General features: G+C 33.5%; 1 protein-coding gene across 1 annotated transcript in view; it reads right to left on the bottom strand.

Annotated features, from left to right (window-relative positions):
* Positions 1–5,682: 5,682 nt before the first annotated feature.
* WDR47_1 (WD repeat-containing protein 47) overlaps positions 5,683–16,907 on the bottom strand; it is a 44,064-nt gene continuing 32,839 nt past the window's right edge. Inside the window, exons 8-13 of the mRNA XM_035730685.2 lie at positions 15,441–15,583; positions 12,780–13,102; positions 11,874–12,135; positions 9,936–10,251; positions 7,488–7,706; positions 5,683–6,759 (exon numbers count right to left, since the gene is read on the bottom strand). Of these exons, the coding sequence (XP_035586863.1) occupies positions 6,614–6,759; positions 7,488–7,706; positions 9,936–10,251; positions 11,874–12,135; positions 12,780–13,102; positions 15,441–15,583 (1,409 nt within the window). The 3' untranslated portion in view covers positions 5,683–6,613. The remainder of the gene's footprint in view (positions 6,760–7,487; positions 7,707–9,935; positions 10,252–11,873; positions 12,136–12,779; positions 13,103–15,440; positions 15,584–16,907) is intronic.

The raw sequence follows: 16,907 nt of genomic DNA, 5'->3' as shown, positions 1-16,907 counted from the left end.
TGTAAGGTCCAAACGAACTCCGTTTCTAAGTGACTTAAGTAAAAATAAGTTTTGCCACAACATGCATATTAACATCAAGTCAATCAAATAGTCAATCTGTAAGTCTCCGATGATATTGTCGACCTTAAGAAGTCTATTAGTCTGACGTTCTTATTTTCTTGGTCAACAACCACACCCTGTATTCGCAGTTACGAACCAGGTTATGATAGGCGTCCATCGAAGGCTCTGGGTCATATATTTGGTCGGGATTGGTGATGAATCCAACTTCTGGCTGGTTCACACTTATATATTTTGAAAGAGTGACTTTCCTTTTTTCGTATCTATGGTGTCCGTACCGTATTATTTCCGTCCAGATTAGCAACCCGTTTTAGAAACTGAGCAGTTATACGGAACCAAACATATATTGCATCTAATTCTACATTTCATTTCTGTACTTGATTATTTCATAAAAACTGGAGAGCAATTCTTCATGACTGACTGACTTTATTTGTTTTTCTCCGGAGCAGACTCTTATTTATCTTTGACTTGATGGTGACCCAAAAGACAGGTGGGTAAACCCTTAATGACTGGACAGATTGTGAGAGAGTTGTATCATACCAACATGGTATTGGGTAGCCCACTCGTGGCATCACCTCATATATTTCCGTCTTACTTTTTATCCTCACTTTTCTTACATGCTTTCATCCTCACATAGAGGACGAAATCAAAAAGTCATGAGCGATAATTTATGGAAGATTGTAAATGATAAGAGATAACAAACTAGTAAAGTATATGACACCCATGAAGCATCTCTGAACACTGACTGGGCGTTGATCAGTATCGATTGAAAGCCAAAAATTGAGCGAAATAGTTCTTGTTGGGTAAGTTGATCAAGCCGACATTTATGTGGAATTTTATTTTAGGAGAAAGCTGAAGTAACGACTAAAGTTGATTGGTTAAGAGCTGTCCGCAAACATCATGGTAATGTCACATTATAACCCAAGTATTCATTCACCACCCTATTTTGTGTAGATATTATAGTTCTTATTATTTTATGTTGAATATTGAAAAACTTTGTGTGTTCCAAAAGAATAACGTCACGCTTCGAATGTTTTGTTCCATGATCTTAATGAGGGCATATTTGTAGTGGCATTGGGGCTTAGCTACACAATCCTCAAAGATGAACACGAGACAATTAGGGTGATAGATATTCAGCCTTTAACGCAGAGAAAAACCTAACGATGAAGAAGGGGGGAGTTAGGAACGGAATTAATTCGGATTAGTCGGATGGTATGGCTCGGCCTTGCTTCCACGTAAGATCTTATCGGTTAGGCATTTACGTCATGACAAAGGTACAATTTTAGGATTGGGTCTATTTTTAGAGCAGTACTAATATCATAGTAGACCATGATTCTACATATTCACTAATAGCCTGGTAACTTCTATCGATGAAACGAGGGGTACCCATCGCCACGAGAGAATCATTAAAGATTGTGTTAAAATAAAGATAACGCTGGTAATGAAGTATCCAGCTGTTTTGTTGTAGTAAAATAAATCCAAGACTGCATTAGACTGGTTTTATCTTCATTGTATTGAAATGATCACAAACTGTTCTAAGTTCCAACTGGTCAATTTGTCTCTAGTACTTAAAGATCGGTATAACAAGAAGATACGATTAACAGAAAAATAGATAGACAGACAACCACATAGTGGAATATGAGAACTCATATGTAAGGCATTCGAAATGATCACACAACTGATCGGAATTTGACCATTAGGATTGAACTAGCGCATTCGACAGTCACATGCTTAGTTAGAGATTGTATTCTCAAATGAATGTTCATTTATATTCGTTTAAAATATCCGTATTGAATACCTTAGGAATTTCGTAGTATGTTTTACCCAAAATTTGTAATGTACATGTATGCAGTGAATACAATGTTGAGAACGTTCGTTTTGTGACCTTCGATAACATTACAGAATTATGGTCTAGTTCGTTATTAGTACAACTATAATAATATACATTATCCTAAAATTGTAGATTTGTCATGATATGAAAACCTAATCTGTATGATCTTACGTGAAAATCACATCATTGTCTATTCTGATTCGTAACAATCAGCAGTATAATGTTCGGAGTTTCTAAAGAACATACGTAGACCGTAGATAGAACAACATTTGTAATATGCATAAAAGAGATAAGTTACACAAGAATGATCACGCCTGCAAGACTCAGCCATGCCATCAGATTGAATAATAAAAAGTTCCCGCCTTCTCCCCTGTCAGACGTCTCTCCGTGTTAAATGTTTAATATCTATTTTCCCAGTTGTTTCACGTTCAGCCTTAAGGATTGTGTGGTTATGACCAATATTACTACAACATTTAACTGAGTTTAGGTGCTTCTAATTACTTCTGAAATGTGCATAGTCGAGAAAAGCAAACGGTATTCAGTGCTTCGCTGTGCAAATCAGAAGGATCAACAGGTGAGTTATTTTGTATTTATACTAATCATTTACAAGCAAATGCGCTTAAGAAACTGAAGGAGGTAATTGATAGCTAAACTGCGGAACTGTGGGATTGATATATTATAGCCAAGTCAAGTGATGAGGAGCCAACAGAACAGTTAAATGAAAGGTTTAAACTATCAAACCACAAACCGATACTTAGAACTCCGAGTGGCTTTAAAAGATGATGTTACTCATTAACATGAAAATATAAGGAAGTGCGCCTGAACTTTTTTATTGTATTGTAACCCATTCCTGCTGATTCCTTAGACTTTTATTTGGGAGCCAAGTTACCACTTGTTTTGTCTTTCAGGTGAAAGGTATTGAGAAGACTTTAGGTCCCATTAGATACTAGCTGTAATACAATTTAAGTATGTATGTGTATGAAGACCCACCAAACATACAGTTCCAGTATTCGTAATTCTTCGTTCGTATCGTGTCTTTAGTGTTATTCCTTTTGCTTTCGGTATAACTCATGCTGTGGTGTGTACTAATTGTAAGACAGATGTGAGCAGTATATATCAGGAATTGAAAGTAGATTTCTCATGAACAGAAGAGAAAGGAAAACAGAAAGCAGTCCAAATAACAATATCAATGAAAGTTCGAAGGAGTTTGTATGGGATAAGTCAGTAGATGTGAACAATTAGTGTATTTAATGGATTGCTTTCATCTTTTACCAACACAGTGTGTGATTTTGTTTAACACAGTGAATCAGTTTATCAACCAAGACTACTTTTGTCACTATATTACATCTCTTTCGGGTTACTAACAATTATTCATTACATCATTATGGATTTGAAACTGGAGCATTTGATGTCGGACGAGTTTAATACAACAACCAATACCGCTTTTGTACGATCTTTTAAGTTATTACGCAAGAAATCTTGCTAGATGATATTAAGACAGGGACGTTTCACAATGGTAATGAGAAGTTAAAGCAGTTAGTCACTTAGATAAATTTCAACAATGCCCAATTGGAAAACCTCTATGATCATTTGAGTACTTTAACCCCTATATCCTTTGAGATTTAAAGTTGGATTCAAGCTAAACTAGTGGATATAGAGCACCAGCTTCATTCTCACAGACTGAGGCAGAGAAGCAAATTAACTTCTCAGCATATCAAATCATTACAAGAATTGCGAAATGATGCTGATATTATCATAGTTGAACCTGATAACGTATCAGATGTTGTTGTCATGAATAAGTCCGATTACAAAAGTAAAAAGGAATCTATTCTCAATGATTAAAGTAAATATATGTCCTACATTAACTCTGATGGATCACTTAATTTTTAAAAGAAAGTAAACTCGAATCTCATAAAATTGTTAAATATGAATACTTTTAACAAAAGGAGTTTAGTTTATTAAAACCTACGGGTTCTGTGTATTCTAATGATGTGTGTGTCAGAACGATAATTATTGACTGTTTGCTCAGTCAGCCTTGTAGATTGTCTGACAGGTGTTAGATGAGTTATTTATTCTCCTGTTCTTATTATTATCGATTGTTGGTTGCTGTGAATTTTGTGTCGGTTTTTGGTATGGAAATATATTTACGTTCTAGTCAGGCTAATCACGTGTTCGTGATCTGTTGGAGTCCTACAGAATAAACTCTAGAAGGGAATCTAGTGTAGATATTCGTCTAAGGTAAATTAACGTCTCATTCGTGCAGACAAAGAAAACCGATCGTTATAACACTTAGTTTATATGAATCACTAAAAATCCATAAATCCAATACCCCTTTACATCAGTTCTATCAACGTGTCGATCATCTACACACAATTTTGCAAAATGGCTCATAAAAGTATCAAACCCCATCCGGAATCAATTTTGTGAGTATTTTTTTGAATGACTCACTTAGATTGATTAAGTTGTGGTGGTAAATAAATCCCCAAATTAAATAGCTCTGTTAGTCTTGGACATTCGATGCTGACCACATTAGTTTTAATGGACTAACTTAGCTGAAGGCGCTCGGTCATGCATCCGCACCAGATCACGAGTGGGAACACCGTGCTCAACATCCCTTGCAATCGCTAGCAAGCCAAGATCGGTTGATCCTCGATATATTTGAAGATGCCACAGGTATTTAGAGTTTGACAACGCTTTAACCAGTAACAATTTCTACTATGAATCGCACCCTCCAAATGAAATCAAAAGATAGAAGCGAGGAAGTTCGAAGAAATATTTGATGGGTTATCAATATATCGTGGATCGACTCATCTAATCTGGCTAGCGATTGCAGGTGATGTTGAGCACGGTGTTCCCACTCGTGATCTAGTGCGGATGCATGACCGAGCGCCTTCAGCTAGGTAAGTCCATTAAAACCAATGTGGTCAGCATCGAATGTCCAAGACTTACAGAGCTATTTATTTACTGCTACATATTGATAACCTATCAAATATATCTCCGAACCTCTTCGCTTCGGTCTTTTAATTACACTTGATGAGTACGATTCATAGTAGAAATTGTTACTGGTTAAAGCGTTGTCAAACTTTAAATACCTGTGGCATCTTCAAAGTACTTAATCGATAATAATTTGAAACTAAGACAATATGCGCTTTATTTACGAATGTACATTTTAGGAAGGCTGATAATACTTTACGTGACCATATTTCATTAAATAACATTCCGTTGCCAATTTCTGTTAAAAACCCTTAAAGATTTATTACTATTATGTACTGACAATGTGAAATCCGTTTTTGAGGTCAAGCGCTTTCGACAAATCGATGGCGTAGCTATGGGTAGCCCTTTAGAACCGTTGTTGGCCGATGTGCTTATGGGGTATGTAGAGAATTTAGCTGAAGACTCAATTCTGAAGATGTCTGTATAAGCGGTACGCGGATGATATAATCAAATGTGATAAACGTGTAAATGTTATCATAAACCACTTTTTATAATCAGAATGAGAGACTATACTGCTGTTTAGTATATCTGTACTTTGGTTGAAAAATGTAGAGCTCGGATATGCCATGAGTAATGAACTCTAGCATCTCTTATATTATTTAACAGTTTATACTAATTGTTAACATGGAAATATAAGAACGTGGAACTGTTACGCACTTAACTTACAGATTGAAACCTCTCTCCACCGGATTCGACTTAGGCAATCGATTATTATCGTTAGCCCTTAAACATAAAAGATGCACATTGCTGTTCAAAGTTGAGTTAACAAATTTTTTATTGATAAATGAGTTATTTTATTACCTCGATTTAAACGAAACAAATTTTATTTATTTATTTTAAATGATTAAAACGAAACAACAGATTGATTTACCAACACGGATCATATGTTTGATAGGGATCAATTTCATGCTTTATTTCGAACGAATAACTAACTAAATACATGATAGAAATAAGTTGATTTTTTAGGAAAATGTAATAATAAAATATTGAGACACCGTGGATGCATGAAGTAAAATGACAGAAAACAGATAAAGGATAGTGCTGAAGAAGGTAAAAAGAAAAGACAACTGTATCACAGTAGAAATGTATACACTATGTAGTCGAGAATTTTCCCCATTTGAGGCAGCATATCTAGTGTAAAAATTTAGTAAATATGAACACCGAATTTTAATAAGCTAAAAAGTATCTTGTTTCTGCTGAAAGATAATCAGAGAAAAATGAAAAATTTTGATAACACAAACTAAAACATAATGAATATATATCTCTTGAGTATTATATTGGGAAGTATAGCTGAAAAGTCAATCAAACATACACGCTGAAAGCAAGTTAACACATACCCATAAAAAGTGATACAAGTACAAACTGAGACGAGTTCATTTAAAGAGTATTCGATACATCAATAAAAAATAGTAAATAACATATGATCCATGAACTCCACCAGGATATCAAGCGTACTATTGCACTATAAACAATTTAGGCACACATAAAAGATAAATTTTGATTACAAACTGATTTTAATATATGTAGGTGAAGGGTATAATAATAATTTTGTATAAACAATTTAAATAAGCGCATACTACGAAAACAATTATTCAGATGCTGAATATATTATATAAGAAGGCATGTGGAACAGACAATAAAAATCGCGTATATGAAGAGAGAGAGAAATGAATAAATTTATCCTAGTATCCATAGAAACAAAGAGATCATTGGGAGAATATATATGTTATATCACACAGTGGGTAATGCCCATGAAATAACACTCTTATCTGCACTTGAGGTAATGAATGATAATTGATTAGGATGCCAACGTGCTTGTATAATTTTATCCGTATGCTCAGCTAATTGAACACAAGGCAATGGTTGAGATAAATCACCTAAATATTTTGATGGACAATAACACAATTTTTGAAAGAAACAAAAAAAACAGATCACTTAGTTTAATAACTTGAATGAATTGATGATTTGAATATATGCATTAAAAATACTGGAGCAATGTATATAGAACTGATATTTATACTGTGAATTTTATAAATACATAATAAAACCTTGTTATAAAAGGAAAAAAGATAAACTCATTCATTAAGTTATACAGTTTATTGGAGATTTTATGAAGAGCTTATGGTGAAACATTAGATGTACTATAAAATACTTACGGAGTGAAATAATTAACCATGATAAAAACATTTAAATGATTGGGGATTTATATAATACGTATGAGTTGCAAATAAAATTATTTGCTTTTTTGGCAATAAATTTATGCAAACAGTTTTGGACATTTTCAGCTGCATAGGTGTATCGGCTTGAAAACGAAGAAGGTGGTAGTGACTGTATTAGACAGCGAAAGAGCACAATATTACTCTCAACAAACTTATCTCATAATAGATTATTATTAGAATATAATAACTCTAGACGGTAAATTTACATAATCTGAAAATCGACGGTCGATGAATTTCAAATTCTCATGTTTATATTATTATTATCAATGATAAACTATAATTGTTTTTCAATAAATAAACAACGTTAGATAACAAAAGTTAACCAGTATTTATAATAAACACACAAGGGAGAAAAAAAAAACAATAACACAATACATTGATCATACCATGAAAGTCGGTTAATATAACACGTTTGTCATAACTAGCTGATAGTAGGTAATAAGCAGTTGGTGAGAATCGTACACTACGCACTTCATTTGAATGTGGTCTGTATGCATTGATATAACGAGCACCACGTAAATCAAATAATGATATTGTTGAATCCTCATGTCCGCTAGCGAGTAAATTACAATTCGGCTCAACAGTAACTGAAGCAAATGCACTGCCTGAATAAAGAAAACAAATTCAAAAGAACGAAATAACTAGATAATACAATTTGTTATAATTATATTGAGTTGTACAATCAGTACAATGGAGAATGATTATAAAATGCATGTGGATATAACACTCAAATAGACAGACAGAATGACAAATATACAAAAATAAGCAGATAATCAGACAGAGAGAAAGAAACGGAGCTTTGTGGGCGACTTTTAATATAACGAGAAGTAACAATGAAATAATTCACATTTCATAGTCATGTTTTTTCGTCTGTGGATACGTGGTGTCAAAATGAAGTGCAAGTCTTTCTTCCGAACGTTGCTTTAGCTGAGGATGCGCCCTTAGGTGAAGCTGGGTTCGGAGTTATTCTGTATACTCTTAGAAAATTCTGAATGACTTCCCCCGTCATTAAGTATGTGGAAAACGGTTGAACAAAGTCAATAACTGCTTAATGGAATATTTCCAATGACGTGATGCAATGTCTATTGCTAATTCATGCCTGTTGTTTGAGTGGGGGGTGTCTAGTCATTTCAGCTACTCTCAAATACCGAGTATTAAAAAAACTCCACTCAGGTCAGCCTGGTATGCGGCGCATGAATTTACCGCCACACAACCACGTATACTGGTCACTGATGGATAGGGACATTATTATTATCTGATACTGATAGTACTTACCGTTAACACTTATTACCCTACCCATTGTTGAATCATTAGACATACGGTACCAAACCATTTGTTGGTGAACAAAATGGTTTAAAAGATATCTCGGTTTTGCTGTCGATGACATTGTTAAATTGCTTACTGCAAATAGATTAACTGTGGTATCTACAAAGCATATTCCATATTTTCCTGCGAACATTTCGTAGACCACCACTATACACATATATGTACGAAGCGACTAAGTAGTGTAAACAATAGTGTAAGATTAGTTATGTATTTTTAACTGTGATTATTATTAAAAAGTACGACCAAACAAAATCAATCGATAGAAATACTTCAAATATGAAGGTAAACAAATGAAGTCCCATTTTACATCATATCTAATATATTTAACCATGGAATGATATACATAAATAATCGATTAGTTGCAGTATATGTTAATACTATTACTTATTATTTATGATAATGTAGGGTAAGAATTTCGGCCTAATAATTGGGTCATACATCCATCAGAAAGAGGGTAACAATTAATTATCTCCATTTTTTCGTCGAATATTTAGTGTACAAGAATCAGTTTACAAAAAAACAAAAGCTTGTTACACTGGTCAGTCGTATTGCCTTGGTATATCAATGGATTTGACAGTCTTATGTGTCAATAATGTAATCTCATGAGCAGTTGTTACTAGGATACCATATACTCTTATTATGCATCAATCAATCGATCCTAAATCCAACACTACATTACAGTTTTTATAATGTGATTGCGAAATTTAGAAATTGTGAAATCAAAAAAATTTGATGAGTTATTATTTACGTGTAGCATTTTTCATAATGTTTATGATCTTTGGAGGTGTTCTCTCCCCTGAGTTGGATGATTCAACTGTTGAGCTTTCTTTGAACTTCTAGATAACATTATGAACATACAAATTAGCAAATTTGGTACGTAAATAGCAGTGGAAACTAAGATGCATAATAAGTTCTATTTATGATTCGTTAACTGGATCCCGGCACACGGGGACACAAGAAAACTTGAATCTTTTACCTTTCGCTCCAAACTTCAACTGAGTTCAGAGAGCCATCAAAATGATCAACAGATATGAAGTTAGTAATAAAGGTTTGTAATTCTCCGTCGTTCATATTAAGCAATATAACAGAACAGTCTCTGATGACATATGTGTAGTGTGTGTAATGAGAGGATTTCTTCGATATTAGCCTTTAGTTACAAGCTGCACATATAGGTTGAAGGATTTCAGTCAATTCAGTCAGTTATAATGAATGTAGAATATGGTAAATATATAGATCGGTTTAAGTTAGATTGAAATTATAGATAAGCACAGTTAGAGGGTAAATTTACATTGGTTTTCAGGAGAACTAGACATCATCCAATTTCTTTACAACCTGGAAAGCAAACCTGAATTCTACAGCTACAGACGTGTACTAATAACTCTAGTGAACCATTTCTGACAATTGTGTCAGATCACTATTGAACCATTTATAAGAATTCAGTTTTCTAGTATAGTAATAGACGGCAAAACTAACATGTGTACACAGACATAAAAATAGACAGAACTAACCTTGTGAACCTGAATAAGATGGAACAATTAACACAGGAGCTGGAGCTCGTAAATCCCATAAACGTGCAGTAGCATCTGCACTACCAGAAACGAACAATGAGCCAGGACTCCATACAGATAATGAATAAACTGCAGCTGTGTGCCCAGACATTGAACGTACAACATAATTAGGTGGAGTGGACTTCGGTGTAGATAGATCAAATGTTTGGGCTCGATTACAATCAACAAGATAAATACGAGAATCGCCTGCACCAGCACTTAGTAAATGACTACTTGGTGTACTTGTAATTGTATCCGAACATGGATAACTTCCTAACTAGATTTAATTTGTAAAACAAAATAAACAAACAAACAAATTTAAAATACGTTTACTGGAATAACGTAACTTGCTAAAAACTGTTATTTAAATTCACACATTTTGTAATCTAATGTAACTTATTCACCATACAAATGTTTGCGTAATTGACTTTGAGTCACACTACTTCGGGTATGAGGGCTAGTGATACAGTTAGACTGAGCAAACCGAAAGTGATGGGGGGATCTGGACTTGTAATTTATTGGTTAAAAGTCGTGTGATCCAGTCGTTATAGCAACGTTTTACGTTATTATTATTTACTGGCAACACGGTAGATTACAGGATTTAATTCGGTGTTTAAACAACTAACTTTTATCGATTGTAGTAATTTGATCAGATAGTGAGGTAGCGTAATTATTTGTGTTTGAAACATAATCAGAGACTAATTGATTCATTATGAAATCGTTTGTAACAGTAAAACGTTTTAGTATGAAATTCATGGATAAAAATAAATAGGCGGATTCCACTACTTAGACGATAAATTCAAACCGTTTTCTGAAGTTGAATCCATGAGTCAATCTAAGCAAGACCACAATTGAAAACCTGGAAGCGCTGGGCGGCCGTTTTGTCCAAATATGCAACCCTTCAGAACCGCGCATCCATGGCCCCGTATGCAGGACTCGAACCCAGGGCCTTTAGTTTCGCACGAGAATATACAATGTTCACTAATTAAAAGAGATCTGTATGGATAAGAAGTTGACAGTGATGAATGCATTATTTTTAAAGAATTGATACGGAAAAAAATATAGGCAGATTGCAGACAGTGATTGTGATATCTGAATATAATCATACTTTTGAATGTTTTTTTTTAAAGGAAATTGTTATCAAGTACTGTAGTGATTTCGAAATGTACTGTACTGTAGAAGAAATAGAATTCTTTCTATACTGTTTAGAATTTCGACTACAGAAATAAAAGATGATTATTGTACAAAGAGTTTACATTGTTTTACATGTTTGATAAAGTAATTCCATATAATTAATTTTGTAGTTAAATATTTATAATCGTCTTATTTGATATACATCACATATATTCAGGGGAGATGTATAGAAGCACAATTACCAGTAGTATGTCAAATAGACACCTGTAATCAACTATAAGACATCTGAGTTCGCATGACCTCAGTTGATTTATTTAATTTATATACAGTTTATGTTTTCTTATTTTATTTTACAATACAAAGTTGTATTAAACAAATAGCCAGACAAAAATGAGTGCACATAATTTATTGTAATACCACTGTCTCGATTTTTTATAAGAAAACATATAACATAGTTGGATGACTACTGTAGGTCGTCTTGTGTTCGAACGATTTAAACTCACTACAAAATTATTATACCGTAAAATAGTTGGTTTGACAATTGAATACCAACAAAGAATTGTCAATTTTAGTCGCATCTTTATTGATTAATAAAAACACAGTTCGTTGTTTAAAATACCTGACTTCATGGTCAACCTATCATATGAAAACTGTTTAAAGAAAGTATTATGTTATAATTAGCGACACACTTATTTTTGATCTATTTTCTACTATATGAAGTAGCCTGAATCAATGACAACCAAAATAGCATCCTGACAAACTTACTAGAAATGCAATATCTCGTACCGTACCATCATGATATCTTAGTTCAATGGCTTGTCCAGCGGTACTTGCAATTTCTGGATCACCACAAGCAGCATCTGGTATGCCAGTTGTTGGGTCCATCTGAAGTAGGCGAGTTGTAGTGTCGTTACTTCCTGTTGCGATAATACGACCATCTGGACTCCAAGCAACACAATATATACTACCTTTGTGGTATTTTTGACGCCTCATTAGAACTACTGGAGAAGTAGCTACATGATTAGCACTACAAGAAAAAAACATTAAAAAAATATTTACTGGATGACAAAAATTATCTTCACTTGAGACGATCATTGGAGTGTAATAGGTTCAACGAATAAATAAAACTAATCACATGTTTGTTAGTTACTTTTAGGTCATGAAAAAAATTTATGGACTTGAATGTAAAGTCATAGGGAGGTAACCGAAACAGATAATAGGATGAAAAACTACGAGAAGAAACGTCGCTCTACTTAAATAAACGGATGATAAATAACAGGGATGAAGATCACTACCGTGTAATATCCATTACACATAAGAAATACATATAACAGATAACACGACGAGAAATTAAAACTGAACAGATCATATAATAGATCATTTGTCAAATGTTCTTAGATATTCAAATGATCACGGTAGTATGTAAGTTTAATATTCATGTCATATAAGCTTACACAGTGAAGTGCTGTACATTAATATTTGCGATTATAACATGTATAACCTTAGAATGTTCACATAGAAGCAATGTTTTTCGAATTGTGTGTTAATTTTTCTTGTCATGGATCAACCAGTGGTAATAGTTACCCAAATCACCTCGATTTCAAAGTGATCAAACAGGTCCAACGTACACACTCATTAAAAAATGGGAGTAAAGCTTGTTCACAAACTCACCTAAGGTGCTGTAAACTAGGATATTGGCATACACGTAAAAATTTACTATTCGAACCGACAGCATACAATCGTCCAGATGGATGAAATGCAATACAACGTATTGGTTGACTATCTTCTAAAATTGTTACAGGTATGTAACGTGGAGTTTGAGGACTGGTATCAGGGGTGTCCGACACTTCACCATTAAGTTTACATGGTCTATCCATGTCAGTACGTTGTGCCTGTGGTTGTGAGGAAGAATTAACTATAGATGGTTTTTCATTTATATTAGGTTCCATAGTTTCAGACAGCTGAGTAGGATTTTTTGTAGCTTGACTAATGATCTGTATAAAAAGAGAAGAATGAGTTAGTTGACAAACTAAACACACATAAGATGCTTAAATCGATTTTTCTAACATCACGGATGTTGAATCCAAGAATGAAATACAACTTGTCATCAGACAAGTTTATTAAACGTTATAACTTTTTTAAATCCATTTATTTAGAGCAAGTACATTCTGGAGCGACAGAGCACCAAAAATATGCCCCACACAAATAAGATAGTATTTTGAATAACTAAAGAGAAGAAGGGTAGTAGTAGTAGTACTAGCACTAAAGAAGTTAACAGAGATAATATTTATTAAGTTTCACTTAAATATAAAGCCAAGGAAAGCTTCTACCAGTTTGTGAAACCCATCTTACTATGAAGATTGTAGTACGAAACTACAGTAAGGTTGCCACTGGCTTTTATTTTGAGCCTTATCTAATAGCAACTCAAACTACTGAGTTGCATTATCTCCAGGATCCCATTCAGGTCCCGATGGACTGGCAAATGCTAGTCTTATACACCTAGCTTTCGTACTACGACACCATGTCATAAACTAAACAAGCCTGTTACTTCTTCAATCCATCTCAGTTTCTTCAATTAATCTACAAAATGTAAGCCACTGAGATGACATCTATAAAACACATTTGTAACAGTGTTTGATAGGAACAAATGAGATAGGTGAACCTTGTCCTGTCTCATGTGTTTGCGTACAGAGCCTTCAAGATGTCAATAGGGTAGACAGCACTATCGACCCATGGACGGAAAACCGAGAAAAAAAGACAAAATAGTTTCAAATAATTATAGGTGGAGTGAATGTATACTTTGGTTTCATGATTGGATTATGAAAGAAGTAAAAAGTCGATGAATAGATTACTTGGGATAACATAACTAAAGTCAGACCAAAATAGTGTAAACGATTGACTGTTTTTAGATATCTGGCAATAAATCCAAGATAGCTTTTTACATTTTATCAGTTTATTACCCATTTATTGATATTCAAGATCATATTTTACAGACTTTCATTTATTATCGTACTATATACAATAACTTAGATCTATGTAACAGTTGTTGTATTTATCTGTCCGTCTGTCACTTCATCATGATAAAGTTGGAAGATAAAGCGGTCAACTAATAACATTTCTGAAATTGATTGATCATATAAAATAAGTAGAAAGAAAATAATTTACGATTGAGAAGAGAATATCTATAAATGAACCCCGATAATAAAATTAAGTAGTCAAACGAGACAAAAATATGATTATTTGTGGGATTTAAATCAGTGCGGGATTATAGGTGAAAAAGAGAGGTAGTATGCAATCGATTATATAGATATGATGAATTTGCTTGAATGAAGTTAGAGTAGTTGACTGTTATAGGCTGATAAATCATAAGCTACAGAGATTTAGATAAAAATTAATAATTTCTATATGAAAGTTAAATAATAAGTAGGCAGAAAAATAGATATTGATGAAATAAATTGGCATAAAATTTCTAGTTAAACCAAAAGATTTGAATTAGAAATAATAAGATGAACACTGAATGTGACTAAATAACAACAAATGATATTAATTTTGCACAACATTACTACCACGTTAAGTCATCGGACATGAGTAATTTATATTAGTCAAATAAACCGACATATTAACAATCCTTTATAAGTCTAAGAGAAATCAATAATTTTGTGAAATGGTGGTATTGTTTTAGATTATATTTAATCTGCATAATATGAGTATTTGCAAGTGATAACGCTAGGCTACACATAATGCAAAGCCAATTAACTAAAGAATAAATATATATGCCTGCTAAAACCTTTAAAATTTTCAACAAAATATTTTTAGTAAAGTTCTTTGGTCTAGATAATTTATTAGGGAGATTTCATTGTCGTTCTTGACCTCATCAGCGACTAATTTATGTAGAAATGAGCTTTTCAGTTATTGGACAAATGTCATCGTGGGTATTGCAGTATTTATTTGTTTTTGCACTCATGTATATTGTGTTTTTTCCGCTGACTTACGATTAATTGATTTTTGCTACAACAGGGGTTGATAGACTGTATCTTTTTCAGTGTCTACTGATTGAGGATCTATAATTGAAAAGCTCATTTTTACATAAATTAGGTCCTGATGATGTTGTTCAAGACAAAATTCAAGGCTCAGTAATTGAATTATCAGGCTCAGAGAACTCAATAATACCAAAATCAATCACCTGAACTGCAAAATTTTTCCATCGTTTCAAGAGCTACAGATTAATGAAATAGCCTTATCCACTTGATGATTTATATACTCAATAATGACAAAACAAACGATAAAGAGGTAATGCATAGAAGATAAAAACACAAAAAGACAACAACTAACAGGTGTAACTGGACATGATTGATCTTCGCTATTAGCACCGGTAGTAGTATCGAGCACTTGAGAATTTTCTCTATCAATACGACGTTTTTGAAATTCATGCAATAAATCACCAGCATGTGAACCGAGTTTATGACCATCTTTATCTTGAATATAATGAAAATGATAATTGTAAAGACTTTAAACTCCAAATAAAAAATACACAAACACAAAAACAAACAAAGAAGTTATACGATAACACGTGATGATTTGATCTGTAACAAAACCCATAATGCCTAACAAAGTTTTAACGAAACTCACTAAGAAGAAAAGGACAAATTGTGTTGTAGAAATTTCTGTTGTCCAATACTGTCAGTTTACAACTAACTCACCCACAGTTTAAGTCATAAAAGTGAACGGAGTAGTAGTATTACCGTTAGTGTTAACTAACTGACTCAATATATCATGTCCTCATATCCACAAAATTGGCCTGAATTCCTATGCAACCGTATTAGTAGATTGAATAACTTTGGTAATCAGACTCGATCTAATGGATTCAATATAGCAACACAAAATATGAAATGTAGATTGACCCTAGTAACCTAGATACAATATTTAACTAGTCTAATAAACACAAAACCATGTGGGAACAATCCATTTAGCCATAAATATTTGTGATAAATCTTCTGACTGAACGCTTGAATAGGTTTGCTAAGCTCTTCTAACAACCCCAGGCCAAATCTATACAATAAGTTGAACACGAGAGAAAAGGCGCGAAATATAGACAGAACGCTTTACTTCAAGATTAATTTATGTACAGAAAATTGAGGGTGCTTATAGCGATCCAGATGACCTTGAGCTTCTGGAAGGTTCTAGAACCCTACTAAACATAGTAGCAGGATAGATAGTCACCCAATCAGAAATGTGACACGTGACTCTTTACTTTCTGAGAAGCTTCTATTCAATACTGACCGGATAAAATGTTTCCCAGCGTTTTCAGGGCCCCTTTGGGTTGTTTTCGGGGAATACTCTGGGTTTTCTAAAAATTTGCTCTCGAGATGACAACATTATATACTTGTAAATGGTATAACGATCGGAAAAACTTGTAACATTTTAGGTAGAATTTTATTTAATACACTATCCTTCACAATACACAATACTTCTATTTTCAAATGGATGAGGATGTATGCAAAAAAGCCATTGGGATAAAACGAGAAAATGAATGAAGAGAAAAGCGAAGAGACAAAATGAAAAACATGTCTAATCTAACCGGTGTGGTGGTAAAATATGACATGGAGATGTACAGACACACACACACACACACAAAGATAAATTTTTCTGTGTAAGGACAAACGAATGACCAGTAACCAGATCATGATAAACTACGATCACATAACCAGCCTTTTGTCGATTATTGATGTCAGCATAATCATTATATATATATATGAAATAGATTTTCTGAGTCAAATAGAGTAGCAGCACCCAATATGC

Source organism: Schistosoma haematobium, chromosome ZW, assembly GCF_000699445.3.
Source record: "Schistosoma haematobium chromosome ZW, whole genome shotgun sequence".
NCBI classification, from domain to species: domain Eukaryota; kingdom Metazoa; phylum Platyhelminthes; class Trematoda; order Strigeidida; family Schistosomatidae; genus Schistosoma; species Schistosoma haematobium.
The sequence above is the reverse complement of the archived record's forward strand: the minus strand, read 5'-3'. Positions and strand labels throughout refer to the sequence as shown.